Source organism: Octopus bimaculoides, chromosome 3 (genome assembly GCF_046866305.1).
Source record: "Octopus bimaculoides isolate indiv1 chromosome 3, ASM4686630v1, whole genome shotgun sequence".
NCBI classification, from domain to species: Eukaryota; Metazoa; Mollusca; class Cephalopoda; order Octopoda; family Octopodidae; genus Octopus; species Octopus bimaculoides.
In genome coordinates this window covers 67,493,554-67,513,710 of record NC_142930.1, presented here as the reverse complement: position 1 = coordinate 67,513,710, position 20,157 = coordinate 67,493,554, and the positions used below count along the sequence as shown (strand labels likewise).

General features: G+C 34.8%; 1 protein-coding gene across 1 annotated transcript in view; it reads left to right on the top strand.

Moving 5' to 3' along the window:
• Window positions 1-19,297, top strand: part of LOC106870334 (protein CFAP276) — a 35,847-nt gene extending 16,550 nt beyond the window's left edge. The window contains exons 2-4 of the mRNA XM_014916359.3: window positions 2,945-3,177; window positions 6,676-6,794; window positions 19,061-19,297. Coding sequence (XP_014771845.1) covers window positions 2,945-3,177; window positions 6,676-6,794; window positions 19,061-19,131 — 423 coding nt within the window. The 3' untranslated portion in view covers window positions 19,132-19,297. The remainder of the gene's footprint in view (window positions 1-2,944; window positions 3,178-6,675; window positions 6,795-19,060) is intronic.
• Window positions 19,298-20,157: the final 860 nt, after the last annotated feature.

Here is a 20,157-nt window from a genome sequence, read left to right as displayed (position 1 = left end):
TGGGTTGTACTATCTTCTCATAGTAAATATAATTTTCCAACATGGAGAGTATTAAATTTTTGTAATACTCTGTGTCTATCACCACTACCGCACTTCCTTTGTCGACTTCTTTAATGGTGAGGTTTATATCATTTTTAACTCGATTAGGTCTTTCCATTCATTTACATTAAGGTTGGATTTAATTCATTGTTTTTGTAGGGTATTAAAAGGAAAATTGGTAATGTGTTCACAAAAAGCATCAAGTGCTTTATTTCTGCCTTTTGTAGGACAGCATTCGCTTTTGTCTTTTACTATTGAGTCATCTTTGCTGGTGTAGTTGTGAAGTGCTTCTGTGAGGTGTAATTTTTGGCAGAAATCCACAGTGTTATCCTTAATTTCATTTGGGTTCGATCTGCAAGGGGTTGGAATAAAACTTAAAGCTTTTTAGTTTGATGTTGTTTGGTGGATCGCCGTTAGCAATCATTCATGTTTGCAAGAAGATTCAATTCTTTCTTCTCCCACTTTGGTACCATCTTCGTTTTTCAAGCCTAGAGGGGGAGTAGAGGATAGAGAGGAAGTGAGAGATAGAGGGAGGTAGAAAAGAAGAGACACGGGGGGGGGGGATAAGGAAAGAGAGAGGTGATATGAAGGAAAGAGAGAGGGTGATATGAAGGAAAGAGAGAGGGATGTGGGGTGTTAGCGAGACAGAGGGAGGGAGAGGAGGGGAAGAGAAAGAGAGACAGAGGATGGGAAGAGAAAGGGAAACAGACTGAGGGAGAGACAGGAAAGGATGAAGGATGTGAGGGAAAGAGAGAAACGGAGTGAGAAGAGGGGGAAAATGAGAAGTATATGAGGGAAAGGGTGAGGTGACAGGAGGTAAATGTTGAGAGAGACAAAGGAAGGAAAAGAGAAGTGAGAAAAGAGGAAGATATGAAAGGGAGGGAGAGAGATGAGAAAAAAGAGTAAGATATGGAAGAGAGAGGGAAGGAGGTAGGTGTAAAGAGAGATAAAGGGAGGGAGAGAAGTGCAGGAAAGGGAGGAATATATGTGAGGGAAGGAGAGAGGAAGAGGTAGGTATGAAAGAGAGAGTGGGTGAAGGTAACGAAGATGTGTAGGAAAACGAAAAAAAATTTTTAATTCTAATTAAGATTTATTATTCTAAAGAGACAAAGTGAAAAAAAGAAACGACAGTGAAAAAAAAGGGGGTTTTGTAATGATTTCTATTTTTTAAATAGAATGAAAACGAAGAGGTCGCTGTAAGAAAAGTTAAGATTATATTTCACTGAAAATTCTCAGAAAGTAAACAAACACTAAGTCTTAACTCAAATTTTCATCTGGTATTACCAAAGATAAAAGAAAATAAACAAATGAGAAGGAGGATCTTTCTGATTTGACGGGCAACACTTTTCATTAATGTTTTATGTAGTGTTTTTGGTACCGAAACACTTTCAAACTTCGTATACTTGTATATTTTGTGTTATAGAACAGATAAAAATTTTTGTATTCGAAGTTATTTCATGTTAAAAATTGTCTTATTTTGATAATTTCAACCAATCACTGACGTCTATTCAGTTGAATACAGTTACTGCTGTGGCGGTGTATATGGTATTAATCCCTGTTACTCCACCAAGTGCTTCATTTCCTAGAAATAGCAGCCAAATCTTCTTCAAATCAAACTCTACCATCATTTAGAAAATGTGTTACTGAGTACACAGTACATAGAAAATTAGCGAAAAATTGTTGAACATATTTCCAACAAATTCGGCAAAAATAATCAGTGGGTGAGTGGTTTGAAACGAGATTATCTTCAAACATACATTAATACAAACACAGATATGCACAGCGTAATTTATTATAGAAACAATATATGCGTATAAATTACCATTTTTCTGTAATTTTGTCTGCTTCAAAAGAAAACAAACCAAAAAACCAGATGAAATATGTCATAATTACTAGGGAATAAGGAAATAATTAACAGCAGGGAATAACATTCTTCTCACCAGCAAAAATTTATTGTTTACAAAAACAGCAGTAACTGTATTCAGCTGAATAGACGTCAGTGATTGGTTTAAATTACAGAAATACGACAACTTTAACATGAAATAACTTGCGATGTACAATTTTTTGTTAACAAGGCTAAGAGAAAAAGTTGTTTTATATGATACATTCTACCAGTATCCCAAGTTTGAAAGTGTTTCGTTAAGAAAACAAGTGTTGCTCGTCAAACCAAAAAGATCCGAGAAGGATACTTATTCGCAAGAGGTAAAATTCCAATCCTTGTTCTTGTACGAAGAAGTTTCCTTTGAAAAACAATACTTCTTTCTTCTTACACACGGCTGCAAATGGAAGTACTATTTATCACCATATGGTTTTTTTCGATGATAACTCTAGCTTGCATCACTGATTTTAATGTACTATATTAAACTTTTAGTGTAATATATTACGTTTTTTTAAACGATATATTATAGTAGACCATTATGAAATAACAAGTACTACATTTTTGTCAGTTTTAGCAGAGTAGAATTCTACTGGTTGTAAAATAGTGGTTGGGGACAAACACAAAAGACACACAGCAGATATATTTGTACACACACACATACACAGACACACACACACACACACGCATGCACACATGTATAATAGGCTTCTTTCAGCTTCTGGCTATGAAATCCACTCACAAGTTTTTGGTTGGCCCTGGGCTATAGTAGAACACACTTCCCCATGGTGCCATGCAGTGGGCAGTGGGACTGAACCTGGAACCATTTGGTTGGCATGTAAAGTTCTTATCACACAGCCACACCTAAGCCTCTACACAAACACAGTGATAAATGTCCACATATACACTTCATTCCACTTTTTGTCTATCCACCCATTCACACACACACTTTAGCACTTGTCTACCACACAGTTACACCCTTCTTAACTAAACAGTCATGCTTATTTATTTATCTTTTCAAATTTTCAGGTATGTATTCCAAATGAACCATACCATATTTCCCATCAAGCTGAGCCTTGGAATAATTTGCATAACACACGGACATTACAAAGCTCTCGGCGGCTGGTTTTCCATCATGACCCTTTGGCTCCAAATGACAGCCTGGATTTTATTCTTAAATCAGTTTATGAACACGATAAGGGCCTTTTCAAAACCAAAGCTGACACTTTGGTGCAGAAGGAAACTTTAACTGATGATCATAGGTATATATGTCTATGTATATTTCTTAATATATATTGAACATGTATATGTGTTGATATTGAATATATGTTTCATCGTCATCATCATCATCATTTAATGTCTGTTTTCCATGCTGGCATGGGTTGGACAGTTTGACAGGAGTTAGCCAGCTGGATAGTTGCCCAGACTCCGTTTGGCATGGTTTCTATGGCTGGATGCCTTTCCTAACGTCAACCACTTTACAGAGTGCACTGGATGCTTTTACATGGCACCAGCACAGGCACTTTTATGTGGCACTGGCAAGGGAACTTTTACATAGTACTGGCACAGGTGCCTTTATGTGGCACGAACCCACAAAACTAGGATCTCTTGGCTGAGAGAAGGATGTTGGGGAGATGTCTGTATGCATGGGCAGCTATGATTTTATTTAGCTTGGCATGTCTTCTCAAGTACTGCAAACCACCAGAAGACTTAGTCCCTTGTCATTTCCTCTGTGAGGCCCAACATCTGAAGATCCTTTCTCACCACTTCATCAACAATTGATTGGTACTGATGGTACTGACATCAGAAGAAGGAAAGGCAAAGTTGACTTCAGCAGCATTTGAACTCAGAAAGTAAAGGGCTATAACTGAATACCGCATGGCATTTCATTTGATATTCTTACACTTCTGTCAACTGACCTGTAATATTGCCTCAGACTATTGATAACATGGTTATATAAGTTATAATTCTAACATACAAGATTGGACACAATCTATGATAAAGGGATGGACAGCTGGTAAAGCAAAAAAAAAAAAAAATTCAGTCAGCTCATTCGGTGCTTCAACAGATTCCAGATTGTGTTAGTGAAATGGAACATTATATATATATATATATATACCGCCTGACTGGCCTCCGTAGGATTTTCGAGCGAGATCGTTGCCAGTGCCCCTGGACTGGCTTGTGTGCGTGGCACATAAAAGACACCATTTCGAGCGTGGCCGTTGCCAGTATCGCCTGACTGGCCTTCGTGCAGGTGACACGTAAAAACACCTACTACACTCTCTGAGTGGTTGGCGTTAGGAAGGGCATCCAGCTGTAGAAACTCTGCCAAATTTAGATTGGAGCCTGGTGTTGCCATCCAGTTTCACCAGTCCTCAGTCAAGTCGTCCAACCCATGCTAGCATGGAAAGCGGACGTTAAACGATGATGATGATGATGATGATGATATATATATATATATATATGTAGAGAGAGAGAGAGAGAGAGTCGTCTAAGAGACCATAAATCAGGGTAAAGATGCACTCATATATTTGTCAGTAAAGGGGATATATTAATCGAAATGTATAGTATTAAATATCCATCATGGCTGATCTTACCAATCAGTTTTGTGTAAAGAATACAATGGAATGTTAAGTAACAGTCTGATTATATAACTTTACACTCATCAGAGTTAGCTGATATGGAAGGGAATATGGAATGTCATATTCCCTTCCATATCGGCTAACTCTGATGAGTGTAAAGTTATATAATCAGACTGTTACCAACATTCCATTGTATTCTTTACACAAAACTGATTGGCAAGATCAGCCATAATAGATATTTAATACTATACATTTCGGATAATATGTATGTACTCATATGTGTGAATAATTGTGTTGTGAACAGTAATTCTATGTATCTTTTTATATTGCATATAGATATATTTTTGTATATTTTCTTAATTTTGCGAAGTTGTATTTTATAGTGATGAATGCTACCCCACTAATAAGTGTCATGTAGTACATGTAAGAAAGATTAATCCAACAGAAAATATGAACTACTTACATTGAGACTGCAGTGTTAATTGATATGCTTATCCTCAAACTTTTTAACATCTGTTTTTCTTTGCTGGATTGAGTTGGATGGGTCTGCTGTACAGAATATCACCATTTATCTTGATCTTTTGTACTGTTATATGTCAAACTCAGAATCTTAATACTTGTGTCTATTCACATTACATATCCATAGTAGCAAAGTTGTATGTCTATACTGACTGTTGTTTTCAACACACTTAGGCTTTGCCTCTCATGAAGATTAATCCCACACAACCAACAGATCACACTTTTCTCATTTCTTTCTGATTTCTGCAGATATTCTACATTCAGTATCTATGCAGCATCAATTGCTTCACACTGTTTGCTTCTTTTGTAAGAAGAGAGAAACAGTATTCCTTTTTTTCCATCTTTCAATCACAGGGCCTCCTAAATTGGACAGAGGAAGGAAGGGATAGAGTTACCCTCAAGGCAGAGACCTAGCCTGAATACTTGCAGTAGAGCCAGAGTCTGCTAAAGCACTCAGCATGCCAGGAGGTGGTGTTGAAACAGATGACAGATTAAGTCAACCTAGTTGACAATAACTTTAATCATTTTTATAGACTTGTAGCTATTATATTACTACAACTACTTCCCTATTAATTATATGACTTAGGTAAACAAAACAATTAATCATATTTGAGCAGTTTATGAACCTCGTTTTACAGGTGTCCACTTTCTTTTTTTTTATTTTACATGTAGTGTATCTGACGTCCTGCTTCTCTCTTGATGTAATTGAGATTCTACTGCGTCACTTTGTATCCATTGTACCCATATAAACACATATTTTTGGAGTTCTTATCTATCTCTTACATACCCTGATGATATTTAGGGTTCGTTCTGCAATAAATCTTAAACATAAGATGAATATAATCTGTTGGATGTGTAATATTAACTTGCATGAAAGGCTAAATGCAAATGAGTTTAGAGAATGGCCTGGGATTAAAGTATCAGCCAATGTAGATAAATAATTTCTTTGGTGAGGATATATGATGTAGATAGATGATATGTATGTATTCAGTTGGGCAACTTGCCCAGACCAATGCTACTCTTCTTCACCAGATGTTTTGATCTTTCATGGCAGTCTTCATATACTCAACCTGATATCCAGTGTCTTCCACAAGTTGATTGATATATGCACTTCTTGGTCTGCTGTTACCTGTATGTCCATGCATGGGTTTTCAGGGAAAGAGATCACTGAACACTATATCCTTGCTTCTCTAGTAGTGTCCTGCATAAAATGTTCTCTGATTATCAAGTTGATAGTAGGAAAACTACTTTTCTGTCACTGCTGTGTCGGTTGTTGTTGTCAAGAAAGATTGAGAACTGTACAAAGCATTCTTGTGTATGCATTGTCGAGTTTCTTTTCAAGTCTCGTTTTAAGTAAACATTTATCAAACATCTATTACTACTACTAACTCTGTTGCCATTATGAATCTATTTATATAATAATATAATATGTAATGAACTTATTGTATACAGTGCTCAGGTGCACTGCAACTCATTGAAAAAAAGTAACCTAAACTGCATGAACAGTCAAACTGTTAACATCACTATTACCAATTAAATAATTTTACCTGTCTTGCCCATAAAAAATTTGTCATGCTCTTCAGATATAATGAATTGTACAATTATATAATGAAATGTACATTAGTCTTATAATACCAATCATTTTTAATTAATATCTAGTCGACAATTAGTTAATCGTGAAAAAATACCTGAGAAAAAACCACTGGTGATGGATCATCCATTAAGAATTATCCCCTCAGAAAAGATGGAAGATTTCAACAGTGTCAAATTAGCCATTGGTCAGTATTTATCTATGTTTCCTTACTTTATTTCAACTACTTTGGATCAAGATTAATTATTAAATGCTGTATTTTTTTAAACTTAATTCATGACTTAATTAGAAGAAGAGGAGCAGCATGCATATTATTATTGCAGGGCCTATGAGACTAGTCAGAGACAAAGAAGAAATAAGTTGCAACTTGTGGGTTATTCGCAAACCAGAAATCTGGTCCAAATGCTTATCTGCTAAAGGTACCTCAAAAGTCAGTTGGCGGTGTTAAACTGGGCCATGAATTAAGTCTCATGCTGATTGTAAGTACAGGAAGGCTACACTTTACTAAGGAAGTTAAAATAATACCAAAACCTGTCTGTTTTCTATATTTGGCATAATAATTGTTCCTAATTTAGGCATCATCATAGTTTAGCGTCTGTTTCCCATGCTGGTATGGATTAGATGGTTTGAATGGAACTGGTAAGCCAGATAGCTGTACCAGGCTCCAGTCTAGTTTGGCTTGGTTTCTACAATTAGATGCTCTTCCTAATGCCAACCCCTCCAAGAATGTAGTGGGTGTCTTGTAAATGTCACTGGCGTGGGTGCCTTTTACGTGTCACAGGTACAGGTGCCATTTATGTGTCATCAGCATGGGTGCCTCTTACTAGTCAGTGGCACAGGCACCTTTTATATGTCACTGGCACTGGCCACAACTATGATTTCACTTGGTTTGAATCCAGCAATTTTGAGGTGAGGGTGTTAGTTGATACCTCAACCCCAGTACTTGATTTGTGCTTTATTTTGTTAAACCTGAAGGGATGAAAGATGAAATTGACCTCAGAGGGATCTGGACTTGGAATGTAAAGTAATACAGCAAGGCATTTTCCCAACACTTTAATGATTCTTTCTGTCCACCAACTTTGATGTAATATGGAAAATATTACTTATTGACTAATATTCTTATCTTCTCATTATAAATTTATTTCTGGTTAGTTTTTAGCTTTTTTATGTTTCATGTGTGAAATGTTAACACTACCTTATTACACTTGCTAGTTTGGATTAAGCAATTTTGTTGTTGTTGTTGCTGTTGTACACTGGTTAAGAGTAATTATTCATTAGTTGGTAGTAATTAGTTTTAATGGAGATACTATAAAGATTACAGCAGCAAAGGTGATAGAAATGTTGAATACAGAACAGGCTTGCGCAGTTTGGAAAATAATAGAGGCCTTATTGCTTTAAAGAAGGATGTAAATTACTCTTGATTATCAAATAAAATAAATTAAATTCTACATATTATTACATTCTCTTATAAACTATGAAGAGAAAATAAAATGAGAATTTTACTTTTGAGTTGGTTTAAGCTTTTTCTGGTTTCCTCATTTTAATCTGGTTATCTCTTAGTGTTGTTATGAATAAGTATTAATTTTAAATGTTTCATGGACCACATGGGAAAGCTTTGGCATGTGATGTATGGCAATGTGTTGTGCAGACATGATTTAGTGCAATTTATACGCATTATGTACAGGAATTGAAATGAGGAGGCAGGAATTCTTTTTTTTTTTTTTTGTTGGAGAGTGCATATATTCTTCTTGTTTAGTAATAACTAAACTGGCACTCCATCAGTTACGATGACAAGGGTTCCAGTTGATCTGATAAACAGCACAACCTGCTCATGAAATTAACATGCAAGTGGATGAGCATGCCACAGACATGAGTACCCTTGACATAATTCTCAAGTAGAATGAGAAAATCTGAAACAGAAACTCAACACAGCTTGTAACATCCAACTGGAAGACATTAAAAAAAAAATATGCTTTATCAAGAGGCAGAAAGGTAGTACTTGTAACCTACCCATAGCTATTCAGAGGGCCCAACTCATGAGTTATCTACAAATTGAAGATAACTCATGAGTTATATACATAGCAGACTCCATAAAAAGAATCTAAGGGCTACAGGTGGTAGTATTACACCAGGTAATAGATTATATAAATCACCAAAAGAAGCAAACTCTCCAAAATGCTCGGAAACCAGGTGCTCAAACTTCTGATGGGGCTGACAAGTGCTGAGAAGATTTAAATACTCCATGAAAGAATATTCACTTATAAGAAGCTTTTGCTGGGGGATTTAGGGCTGCAGACTGATTTCAGTAGAAATTTGTGCTGATAAAAACACCTGAGGGAATTTCTGAATTCCTTGTCAGACCAGGCAGACATGAGCATGTCTGTAAGTTATAAGTTGAAGTTTATTGTTGAGGATTCCATGTCAGTTTGCTGAATGACACTTTAGATCTTTCTAGAAAGTTAAAAACTGTTGGGAACTGAAGTATTTTATGGCTAAGAGGAAGGATGAACTTAGCAATGCCGTTGTTTCTATGAATAACATACGAGAGAAGATCTGCAGTTGATAAAGTTTCATAGAAGCCTTACTGGTGGTCATGGAGGAGGCAGAAGGGATCAGGGTGTCGGACACGGTTGTTGATGATTACCTGAAAAGTTGGAAGTGAAAGTAATAGATCAATATTTGGCAGAATCAGATAGCTTTCTCTTCTTAGAAATAGAGCACATTATAATATGTTGAGTGAAAGCAATTGATTAGTTTGGCAGAGAAAGCAGTTATATTTAGTATCATTTGAGGATAATGGAAGGAATACTATCAAGGTTAGTGGCTTCTGAGCTTGAAGTGCCTGGAAATGCCTTTATGTGTGTTTCATTACATATTAATGAAACTGGTGAATTGGTGAAGAGGGTTTTTCCTCATGTATGCAGTGTCAGGTTTTGCCTCATGTATGCAGTGTGGGGCTTGATGCATAGAAGATAATGACGATGGAGGCTTTCTCTATGGGAGTACTGCTTATGGTGCCTTCATAGTTAAAGAAAGGCAGGTAGAATGATTTTGTATAGCTGGTAGAGATCCTTCTGGCAAGGGACCAGAATGATTAGCTGTAGTTTGGAAGACTGGAGAGCTTGTAATATATAAAGGTTTGCAATGCATAAAGCTGTGCAATGCATAATGGTTTCTTTGTGATGCAAACTTTCAAGTATAAGGTGCATACATTCACATATTTATACTGAGGCAAAACAACAACACAGAGGATGCAACAGTAAAGAATTAAATGTTTATACTGGATGAAAGCTTGCATTCTTGATTACTCCTAGCTTAATTGTCACCCAGGTTTATATTATAGAAGGTTTATATTATACAGAAAATAGAGACCTTGAACAATGTGGAGTATAGCTGAAAATTCTTGCAAGATAATCTGCTATATGCAAGGTCTGAGGTTGAAATAAAAATTTGATTTAAATTTCAACTTGTCCAGTTCTTGGTTTTATATACTTTACAAACTGGAATTTCATTTTGCTTAGTTCATCTCCCTCTTACTCTAGCATTGCCTGTTATCAAAAGATTTTAAGGAAAATTTCAAACTTAAAAATAATCAGTTCTTTTGATCAGTTACAAAGATGTAGTTTCAGTTTGTCTGCTACAAAATGGTTTATTCAATTTAATGAGCAAAGGATCAAAACATCACATTCACAAACTAAATTACATTTTCTCTCTCTCTCTGGTTATTCCTCGTTTAAATTAACTAATATTTCTTGGAAATATAAGAAGACTGTCACAAGTTAAATGAGAGCAAGTATTAGCAACAAGCCAAAAGATGCCTCATTTTTTCTAATTTCTATAATTCTTCTGATTATTCTTGTTTTATTTTAATACTTTTTTTTAATACGATGTGTTTATCTATCTACTATTAGGACCTCAGCCCAAATGTGGCTCAGGCTGTATCTTTGGACGGAAGCCCAAAATTATTAAGGACGTCAAAATGTCAAAAGAGAAATAGTAGTCTGTATCAAAAATATTTTATATAAGCACACTGAATTTCTGCATCTTTTTTTTTTTTGTTTCATAAATTTTGAAAGCAACTTCACATACACGATTACTTTAAAAAATAATCATAATGATGAAAAAAGAAAGATAATTTTACTTTGTATATTATATAAGATATATATTGTTTTCAGTATTAATATTTACTTTTATATTGATATATGTTTTGTAATTTATATTGAAATTTCAGAGTGCAGCAATAATATCAAAATATCTAGAGTGAACAACAGTTGGGTCTTATTTTAAATACACAAAGTTTATATATAGTTTACAATGAGTGTAAGAAAGTAATATTTATGTTAAGCTTTAGCACACTGCATTTTCTCTAGAATTGTTTCCCCTGCCACTGCCCTGTGACTACAAGGGATAAAACTCATACAATGACATGATGCCCCCACAGTGTGCTAAAGATTAATTGCATTCTTTTTCTGCCAGTATGACATGAAGTGGTATTGGACAATATACTCAAAAATATTATCTCTGCTTAGTTTTCATTATATTAGTATAGTTTGTAAAACAGTTTATTATAACCATTCGGCTACAAGTATTTGAAAAGCTTCCACTGATTTTAACACCTATCTCTGCCTGTTTAAAGCTTGTGGTTGTTGAGAGAGAAACACCCAGGCAGCAGAAAAATCAAATTTTTAATTGAAAATATAAATCTCAGGTGACATAAAGCCATGCGATAGAAAGGAAATGAAAAGGAAAAGTACTGATATTAAGAAAGTTATAGAAAAATAAATGTAATGAAGTAGTTCCTTTTAATCAAAGATGGAATTTATTGAGAGGAACAAAGAGTGAACAGGCTGGACAGAAGCTATTTAGTGAAACATGAATGCTTATCTATCTTTTATTTGTTTAGGTTACTAGACTGCAGCCATGGTGAAGTACCACCTTGAAGAATTTTTAGTCAAATGAATTGATCCACCTCTGTATTTTTTTTTAAAGCCTGGTACTTATTCTATCGGGGTTCATTTGTCGAACCACTAACTTACGAGGTGGTGGAGTGGGAACAAATATAGACAAAGACACACAGATATATATATATATGTATATATATATATATATATATATATATATATATATATATATATATATATATATATATATACGACGGGCTTCTTTCAGTTTCTGTCTACCAAATCCACTCATAAATCTTTGGTTGGTCCAAGGCTACAGTAGAAGACACTTGCCCAAGGTGTCACACAGTGGGACAGAACCTGGAACTATGTGATTGTGAAACAAGCTTCTTACCATACAGCCACACATGTACCTATAAAATTTATTAAAGGGAAAGAATAATGAGTCTCCCTGATGGGGAATTGAACCTTGGTCTTCCGCATAACAGGCAGGGATACTTACCACTACACTTTCGAGGACCAGCTTATGTTTTTCTTTATTAAAATTCTTACAAAATGCATAAATTATTTCTCAAGGGAAATTTTTTGATCTAAATTTGATATCACCTTTCTTCTTTCTTGACTCATTCAAAATATCAATTTAAAACAAAGCTAAATACCAAAGAACATATTTCTACCATAATGGGTTACTATTAAACTCTTTATTATTCTCTTAATAAGCCATATCAGGCAACAGAATGTGAAGTTCCTTTCTGGTTTTATCACCATCTTCATTATAACCATCCTTAGTCATATCACTATTTGTTCTACATTTATTATATCACATGTTTGAGTGTCAAAATTCAGAGATATCATTTATCCACGTTTTCCAATTTTTGCATGTCTCTTTATATCTTTCATTATTACTCAAAAGTATTATTTTATATAAAAAGTTATTATTGTGTTTACCATCTTTCTTCTGCACATTTTTGGCTTTCTACAAGTTATTAATGTTTTATCAGGTATGTATATATACATAATGTTTTATACATTTTATGATATATATTATCAATATTTTCAAACATTCACATATATAGTCATGCATAAAGATGCTTACAGATATGCAAATATATTCATATATGCACAAATATATGCTCTTCCCAAACATACATAGGCATTTGTGTGTGTGTATATATATATATATATATATATATATATATATATATATATATAGAATAAAAGGATAAAATTATGTATATATATATGTATATATATATATATGATCGTTTCCAGCTTCACCTTACTGGCACTTGTACTGGTGGCATGTGAACAAAACATTGGACTGACTCCTGTGCAGATGGCACGTAAAAAACACCATTTGAGCGTGGCCGTTGCCAGCACCGCCAGATTGGCCCTCGTGTCGGTGGCACGTAAAAAGCACCCACTACACTCTTGGAGTGGTTGGCATTAGGAAGGGCATCCAGCTGTAGAAACTCTGCCAGATCAGATTGGAATCTGGGGTAGCCATCTGGTTCACCAGTCCCCAGTCAAATCGTCCAACACATGTTAGCATGCAAGCGAACATTAAATGATGATAATGATGATGATGATGATGATATATAAGCAGAACACACACATCCTGCACAAAAATTCCTAATACATACATACATACATACATGATGATGGCTGCCCCCTCATTATCGAGTATGGCCATTGCACGAAGCTTAACTTAACGGTGCTGTGATCGAATGTGAATTTTTAGCCCAGCCAAAGATCTACAATGTCTTGCACAGAATTGGCATCCAAAACCTTTACTGGCAATAGCTGGCTGTTGTTGTAATTGGGCTCCATGTACCTTTGCGTGTCGTTTAAGTCCTCCTGCTGAATCACACTCCCTTCCACATGTCCGACAGACATGATTAGTATGGTGTGTAGCATCATTACCAGCGGCCTGGTAGTCAATCATCGGTCTTGCTTTATGACTACGAAGATGACTCATAAGCCCAGCTTTACTGAGGCACGGTCTTGCACAGACACTGCATGTCAGTGTCATAGGAAGACTCTTACCATCTGGAAGTGCAACAACAATGCCCTTCCTGACATACATACATACATACATACATACATACATACATACATACATACATATATATATATATATATATATATATATATATATATATACACATACATACATGCATATACATATATATAACTGGTTGGTTTGGTAACATACACACAAATATCAAATAAGTATGTATATATAAAAAAATTTAAGGTATGTATATGTCTTTTCCATATCTATTCAATTTCTCTTTGTAGTGTTTGCTTGCCTTTTTTGCATTCATATATGCAATTTGTTCTAAAGCTAGCTGTATGTGTGTGTGTGTGTGTGAGCATGTGTGTGTATACATATACATATACACTCACACACACACACATACACATATATACATATATATACATATACACATACACATATACACATATACACATATATATACACACACATACACACATATATACATACACACACACATACATATACACATATATACCGAGGTGGTATCAAAAAGTCCCCAGAATAATTCTGTAGCACACCAACAGATAGCAGCACACAGTTGTATGTGCAGTGAGAGCTGGCATTGACCTTCATGAAGCAGTGTGTCAAGTGACATCACTGTGTTTACTTCACAAGTTGTGAAATTAGTGTTTTTGTGATCATGTGTATGCTGTAGTCTGCGATTTTGTCATGGACAGGAAGTTGGAACAAAGAGCCTCTTGAAATTTTGCATTAACCTTGGGAAGTCTGCTTCAGAGACATTGAGCTTACAGCAACTAGGCAATTGGTCATATGCAATGCTTCTAGTGGTACAGTTGCTTCAAAAGCAGAAGAACATCCCTGGAGGTCGATGAGTGATCTGGAAGACCTGCCATGTGTGTCAACCCTAGAAATGTGAAGAATGAGGATCGTCAGTGGACAGTCAACAACATTGCTGATGTTGATCTATCATATGAGTCCATGCAGGCAATCTTAACATCTGAAGGGAACATGTGGCATGTTTCTGCCAAGTTTGTCCCCCACCACTGAGCAGAAAGAACATTGTGTCAATGTCTGTCAATATCTCCGTCAGCATGCCACTGATGACCTATCCGTCATGTCGAGGATCGTCACTGGTGACAAGAGTTGGGTCTACAAGAAGCAGCAGTTGTCACAATGGAAGAGCTCTTCATCTCCATGACTGAAGAAGGCATGTCAGAGATGCTGTTCAATCAAGGTCATGCTCATTGTCTTTTTTGACATCTGTGGTATTGTGCTTTGAGAATTCATCCCTCCCCAGGTCAGACTGTCGATCAAGAATTTTACTGCAATGTTTTGAAGTGTCTGAGAGGGGGACATCTGGCAAAAGTAACCAGATTTGTGGAGCATGAAGAATTGGATTCTTCATGATGACAATGCACCCTGTCACTGAGCTCTCATGAGTTTCTCCCCCAAAACAATATGCTATTGCTTACGCACCCACCCTATTCACCAGGTTTAGCATAGTGGACTTCCATCTTTTTCCCAAGATGGAAAGGCAGCTCAAAGGTCACTATTTTAACACTGTTGTCAAGATCCAAAGTGAATCACAGAAGATTCTTGACTCTCAATCAAGAGCATGCTCATTGCCTTTTTTGACATCTGTGGTATTGTGCTTTGAGAATTCATCCCTCCCCAGGCCAGACTGTCAATCAAGAATTTTACTGCGATGTTTTGAAGTGTTTGAAAGGGGACATTTGGCAAAAGTAACCAGATTTGTGGAGCATGAAGAATTGGATTCTTCATGATGACAATGCACTCTGTCACTGAGCTCTCCTCACTCATGAGTTTCTTGCCAAAAACAACATGGTATTGCTTACGCACCCACCCTATTCACCAGTGGACTTCCATCTTTTCCCCAAGATGGAAAAGCAGCTCAAAGGTCACTGTTTTAACACTGTTGTCAAGATCCAAAGTGAATCACAGAAGAAAACAACTTCCAGGCTGAATTCCAAAAGTGGCAGCCACACTGGAACCGGTGTATTGTTGTGTAAGGTGACTATTTTGAAGGGGAAGAGGTTAAAGCTTTAAACATAACTAATCTGGGAACTTTTTGATACCACTTCTTACATATACACATTTATACATATACATATAGTGATATACATACATATACTGATATACATACATATACATATGTACATACATACATATACAGATATACATGCATATATATTTACACACACACATACACACATACGCATGAAAATATTTACTTCCATATTCACACATTATATGAATATTTACATACACACATAAGGAAATCTGTACTACTTTGGTAGTTGTTCTAAATGTTACTTGTATGTAAAGAAATAAATTATTTTTCAAGACATTCTGTAAATTAGATTGAATTACTTTTGATTTTTTTTTTTACTGACAGATATTTGCTATGTTGAAACAAATAGGTGTAGACTGTGTGTATTTAGTGGGGGAGCTCTTTATTTTTATATTGATTTTGTGTTCACTTTGTAATAACAGATTTGGATTAATTCAATGTATGTAATTAAGTGTAGTACTACCATTTTGTGTTCATCTAAGATGACTTACAACTACATGTTCTTTCTTTCTTTCAATCATTCATTCTTTATTTATTTATTATTTAAGAAATCAAATCTTTTAAAGGTTAATAACATTTTTTTGAAAAACTTAATGAGTAAGTACTGTTCTTGGACTCATAGAAGCAGTTACCCAGTTTCCATGGTGCATAAATGATTGAGATCACAATATTCCCCCTGAATGTGAAGTCAGTCCATCACAGGGTTACACATATTTACTGCTGAGTGGACTGGACCAATGTAAAATGAAGCATTTTGCTCAACAACACAATACATTATCCAGTTCAGGAATCAAAACTATGATTTTGTGACTGTGAGTGCAACATCCTAACCCCTAGACTCTATGTCTTCCAGCAACTTAATAAGTAGATTGTTTTATATACTGGAACCAGTATTGAGAAGATCTCAAGTAAGTCATAAATCTAGTTTAAGCTGTCATTGGTTGGTTTGAACTACAAATCTTAGCATGGAAATAAATTTATTTGCAGTTTTCTACATAGTATAGTTTACATGGAAATAAACTTATTTGAAGTCTTCCTCATAGTATAGTATTTTGCATGCAAAAGGCTCTGAGTTTGAACCCTGGCATCTCCAGAATATGTTTTGGTGTGTTTACATCGCTGTAACAGTTGTTTGGCAAAACAGACCAACAGAATAAGTACCAGACTTTAAAAAAAATGAAAGTACTAGGGTTGATTCATTTGACTACAGATTCTTTAAGGTGGTGACCCAGCCTGGCTGCAATCTAATGACTGAAACAAGTAAAAAATAAAAGATATTTCATTCCAATATAGGCATAAGCCCTGAAATTTTTGGTCAGGGTAGTCAATTACATAGATCCCCAGTACTTGAATAGTACTTATTCTATTGACCCTGAAAGGATGAAAAGCAAAGTTGGCCTCAACAGAATCTGAACACAGAATGTAAAGAGCCCCAAAAATTCCACTGAGCATTTTTATCCAACACACTAATGATTCTGTCACTCTGTGCCTTCCTTCATACTTGTAATATTCAGTATCATTCTTTAAACATTGAAATTTTGAGATGTTTTAAGTACTTCTAGTGTCATCATTGTTATTATTATTATTATTATTATTATTATTATTATTATTATTATTATTATTATTATTATTATTATTATTATTATTATTATTATTATTATTATTATTATTATTATTATTATTATTATTATTATTATTATTATTATTATTATTATTATTATTATTATTATTATCATCATTATTGATATTAAACATCCATTTTCCATGCTGACATGGTTTGGGCAGTTTGATAGAAGTTGGCAAGCCAGGAGCCCAGCTCTATATGTGTCCTGGATATTGTTGTCAATAAGCATTATATAAAATCTATCAAAATCTTTACTATTTCAGTTTTTATAACTAAAGAAATGGTTATCTAATAATTCCCCAGCTACTGAAAATGTATTGATTTTGTGCTGAATGTAATAGGAACTTTATTTTCTTGAAAATATATTCTTTAACTGAACAAATATATAGAGTGACTTTCAAAAGCTCTTTATGGCTTATTTTGCTGTCTTTACAGGCGTTTGAAGCATTTATCCAGATGATGCATATGTTTACTTTAGCTAAGCCAGTCTTGGGCAAACTGTAGCCTGTGGGTATTTCAGAATGGCACACAAATGAAAAATTACTTTAAGATTTTTTAGTAGTGCAGCCTGCCTGATAATGAGTCATATTTCATATAGCCAGCTTTTTGTAGAAGGTTGCCCATGCCTGCTCAAGGCCAACTGAAATATTTTATCTGTCACAAAAAAATAACAAAAAAAAAACAAATCTATTGAGACAACAATGCAATGTCTACTTGATCACTCAACTTGCTAGAAATAGAAGATAAGTCTCCCTCAAATCACATCCTATTGTTTTTTAAAATAGGGAGGACATATTGGACACTGTAGTCTTGGATATACAAAATAATGGTGGTATGGTGACAGTTTAATCATAGGCATGCCCAATCAGTCTTGACCTACAGCTAAGCAAGAAAATTTTTTTAAATCTATAAAATTTTCGCATAAATCAATAAGTGTCACTATCTGAAAAAAACAGTATATACCTCTCTTGTATTTTTTCTACAAAAATGAAATATTAATGATTTCTCTTAATCATTTTGTTTTTCATTATGCTAACAAAAAATAATATTTATTGCATACATTTTTTTTCAATCATTCAACACCAATTGGTGACATTATGAAGTTCTTCCATGTATCACGGTCTTGCATTGCGTTCATAAAGACACTGTCATATAGTCCAACGTCTTCTTCAATGATTTTCTTAGGGGTCAGGCTTGTGTAATCAAGTCTATGAGTGACGTTGGGGAACCATAATAGAATTCTTGCAGCAGCTTCACTGTATCTCATTACATGTCCAACAAGAAGCAGACAACATTTTCTTATGACAGTTGAGATCTTTGGAAGATGCACATATAAGATCTTATTAGTTGTGTGTGAGTGTCAAGAGATATTAAAGGCAGCACACAAGAGAGAAGTGTAGTCACCACTTAACTTCCTTGTCAGTGCAGGTATTTGATACAATATACAAACCTGAAAATAGTTAAAACATTTTAAAGTTTCAAAACTCAGGGGTAAGGAGAAAGATATTGGATACAAAGATCACTGGAAGTTAGCATTCATTGCCATTGCAACTTTCTGTGATAGTATGCCCAAATATAAGTAAGAAAAATAATTCAAGCTACAATCACTATGGACATTTGCTAAATATGCAGACCACTGCAGTTTGTAGGGATTTATTGAGTAAAAAATATGTTATGCTGATATACTGAGATTTATTGTTTGTTTTCTTTCCTTATTACCAAATGGCAAATAAGCTTTGAATTCACTTTAGTTCTGAGGAAATAATAATAATTATTGTCATTAAGACTCTTTTTATAATCTTTTGTTTTTCAGAATCATACCATACTCAAATAACAAACCGGGGATACTGTCGGAAGCCTGATGGAGGATATTACTCTACTTAACACATTTGATATATTGTGCTGTATTACAATAGATATCAGACAAATTTTGAGGTTCTATGAGTTTCTGGACAGCTAAAATGCTACTTGTTTCCCAGTGAACGTATAACATTCAAAGGATAATGTTATTTTGGCAAAAGTTTCGGCAATAAAATACAATACAATTTTATATACTGAAAAGTTTGACACTTTATTCTACTGGAATTTATTGATGAATTTATGATATGCAGATAATTATACTAAATAAGTGTGTGTATGTCAATGTCTATATATATGTGTTCTCTTCTATTTTTAATTATTTGAAGTCTTCCTGTAAGGGAGGAGATGGTTTCTCACAAAGATACAAAGCTCTATCATTGGAATGTAGATTACAAAAACAAATTCACATTTTGAAGTCGAGGAGAGTTTTGCAAATTTTACTATTCTGCTTATAGAATGTATTTAGTTGTAATGCCTGAGTTAGCTGATCGATTTCTTTTTTGTCTGAAACGCCCAACTTAACCAAATTGACACTTAGGCATTTATTCACAAAACCAAGTGCACCATATTGATGTAAATGTGAATTTATAATCAGATTATAGAATCTGGAGGTTTTAAAGCAATTGTCTCTCTAATTTTCAAACAGATATTCACAGTGGCCAAGCAGCTAACCTCTATGATGGTACATACTTTTGCTTATCTATTCCAAACAACAATATCTGGCCTATTATGTTTGCACTTGGTAGAAATTTTGATGGGAATATTCCACAAATATTCCTTCTAGTGTTAATGTATGTACTCACTAACAGAGGATTTCTCTATATTTACTCCAAGAGTATTTTTCTTTTGCAAATTGAAGTTCTTTACCACATCGCCATGGCTATGTATTCATCTTACTGGCATCTTATAGGATGTGTGTGTGTATGCACATGCATGCGCACTTATACATGCGTGCATGTGTGTTTGTGTGTGTGTGCATGTGTGTGTGTGTGTGTGTGTGTGTGTGTGTGTGTGTGTGTGTGTGTGTGTGTGTGTGTGTGTGTGTGTGCA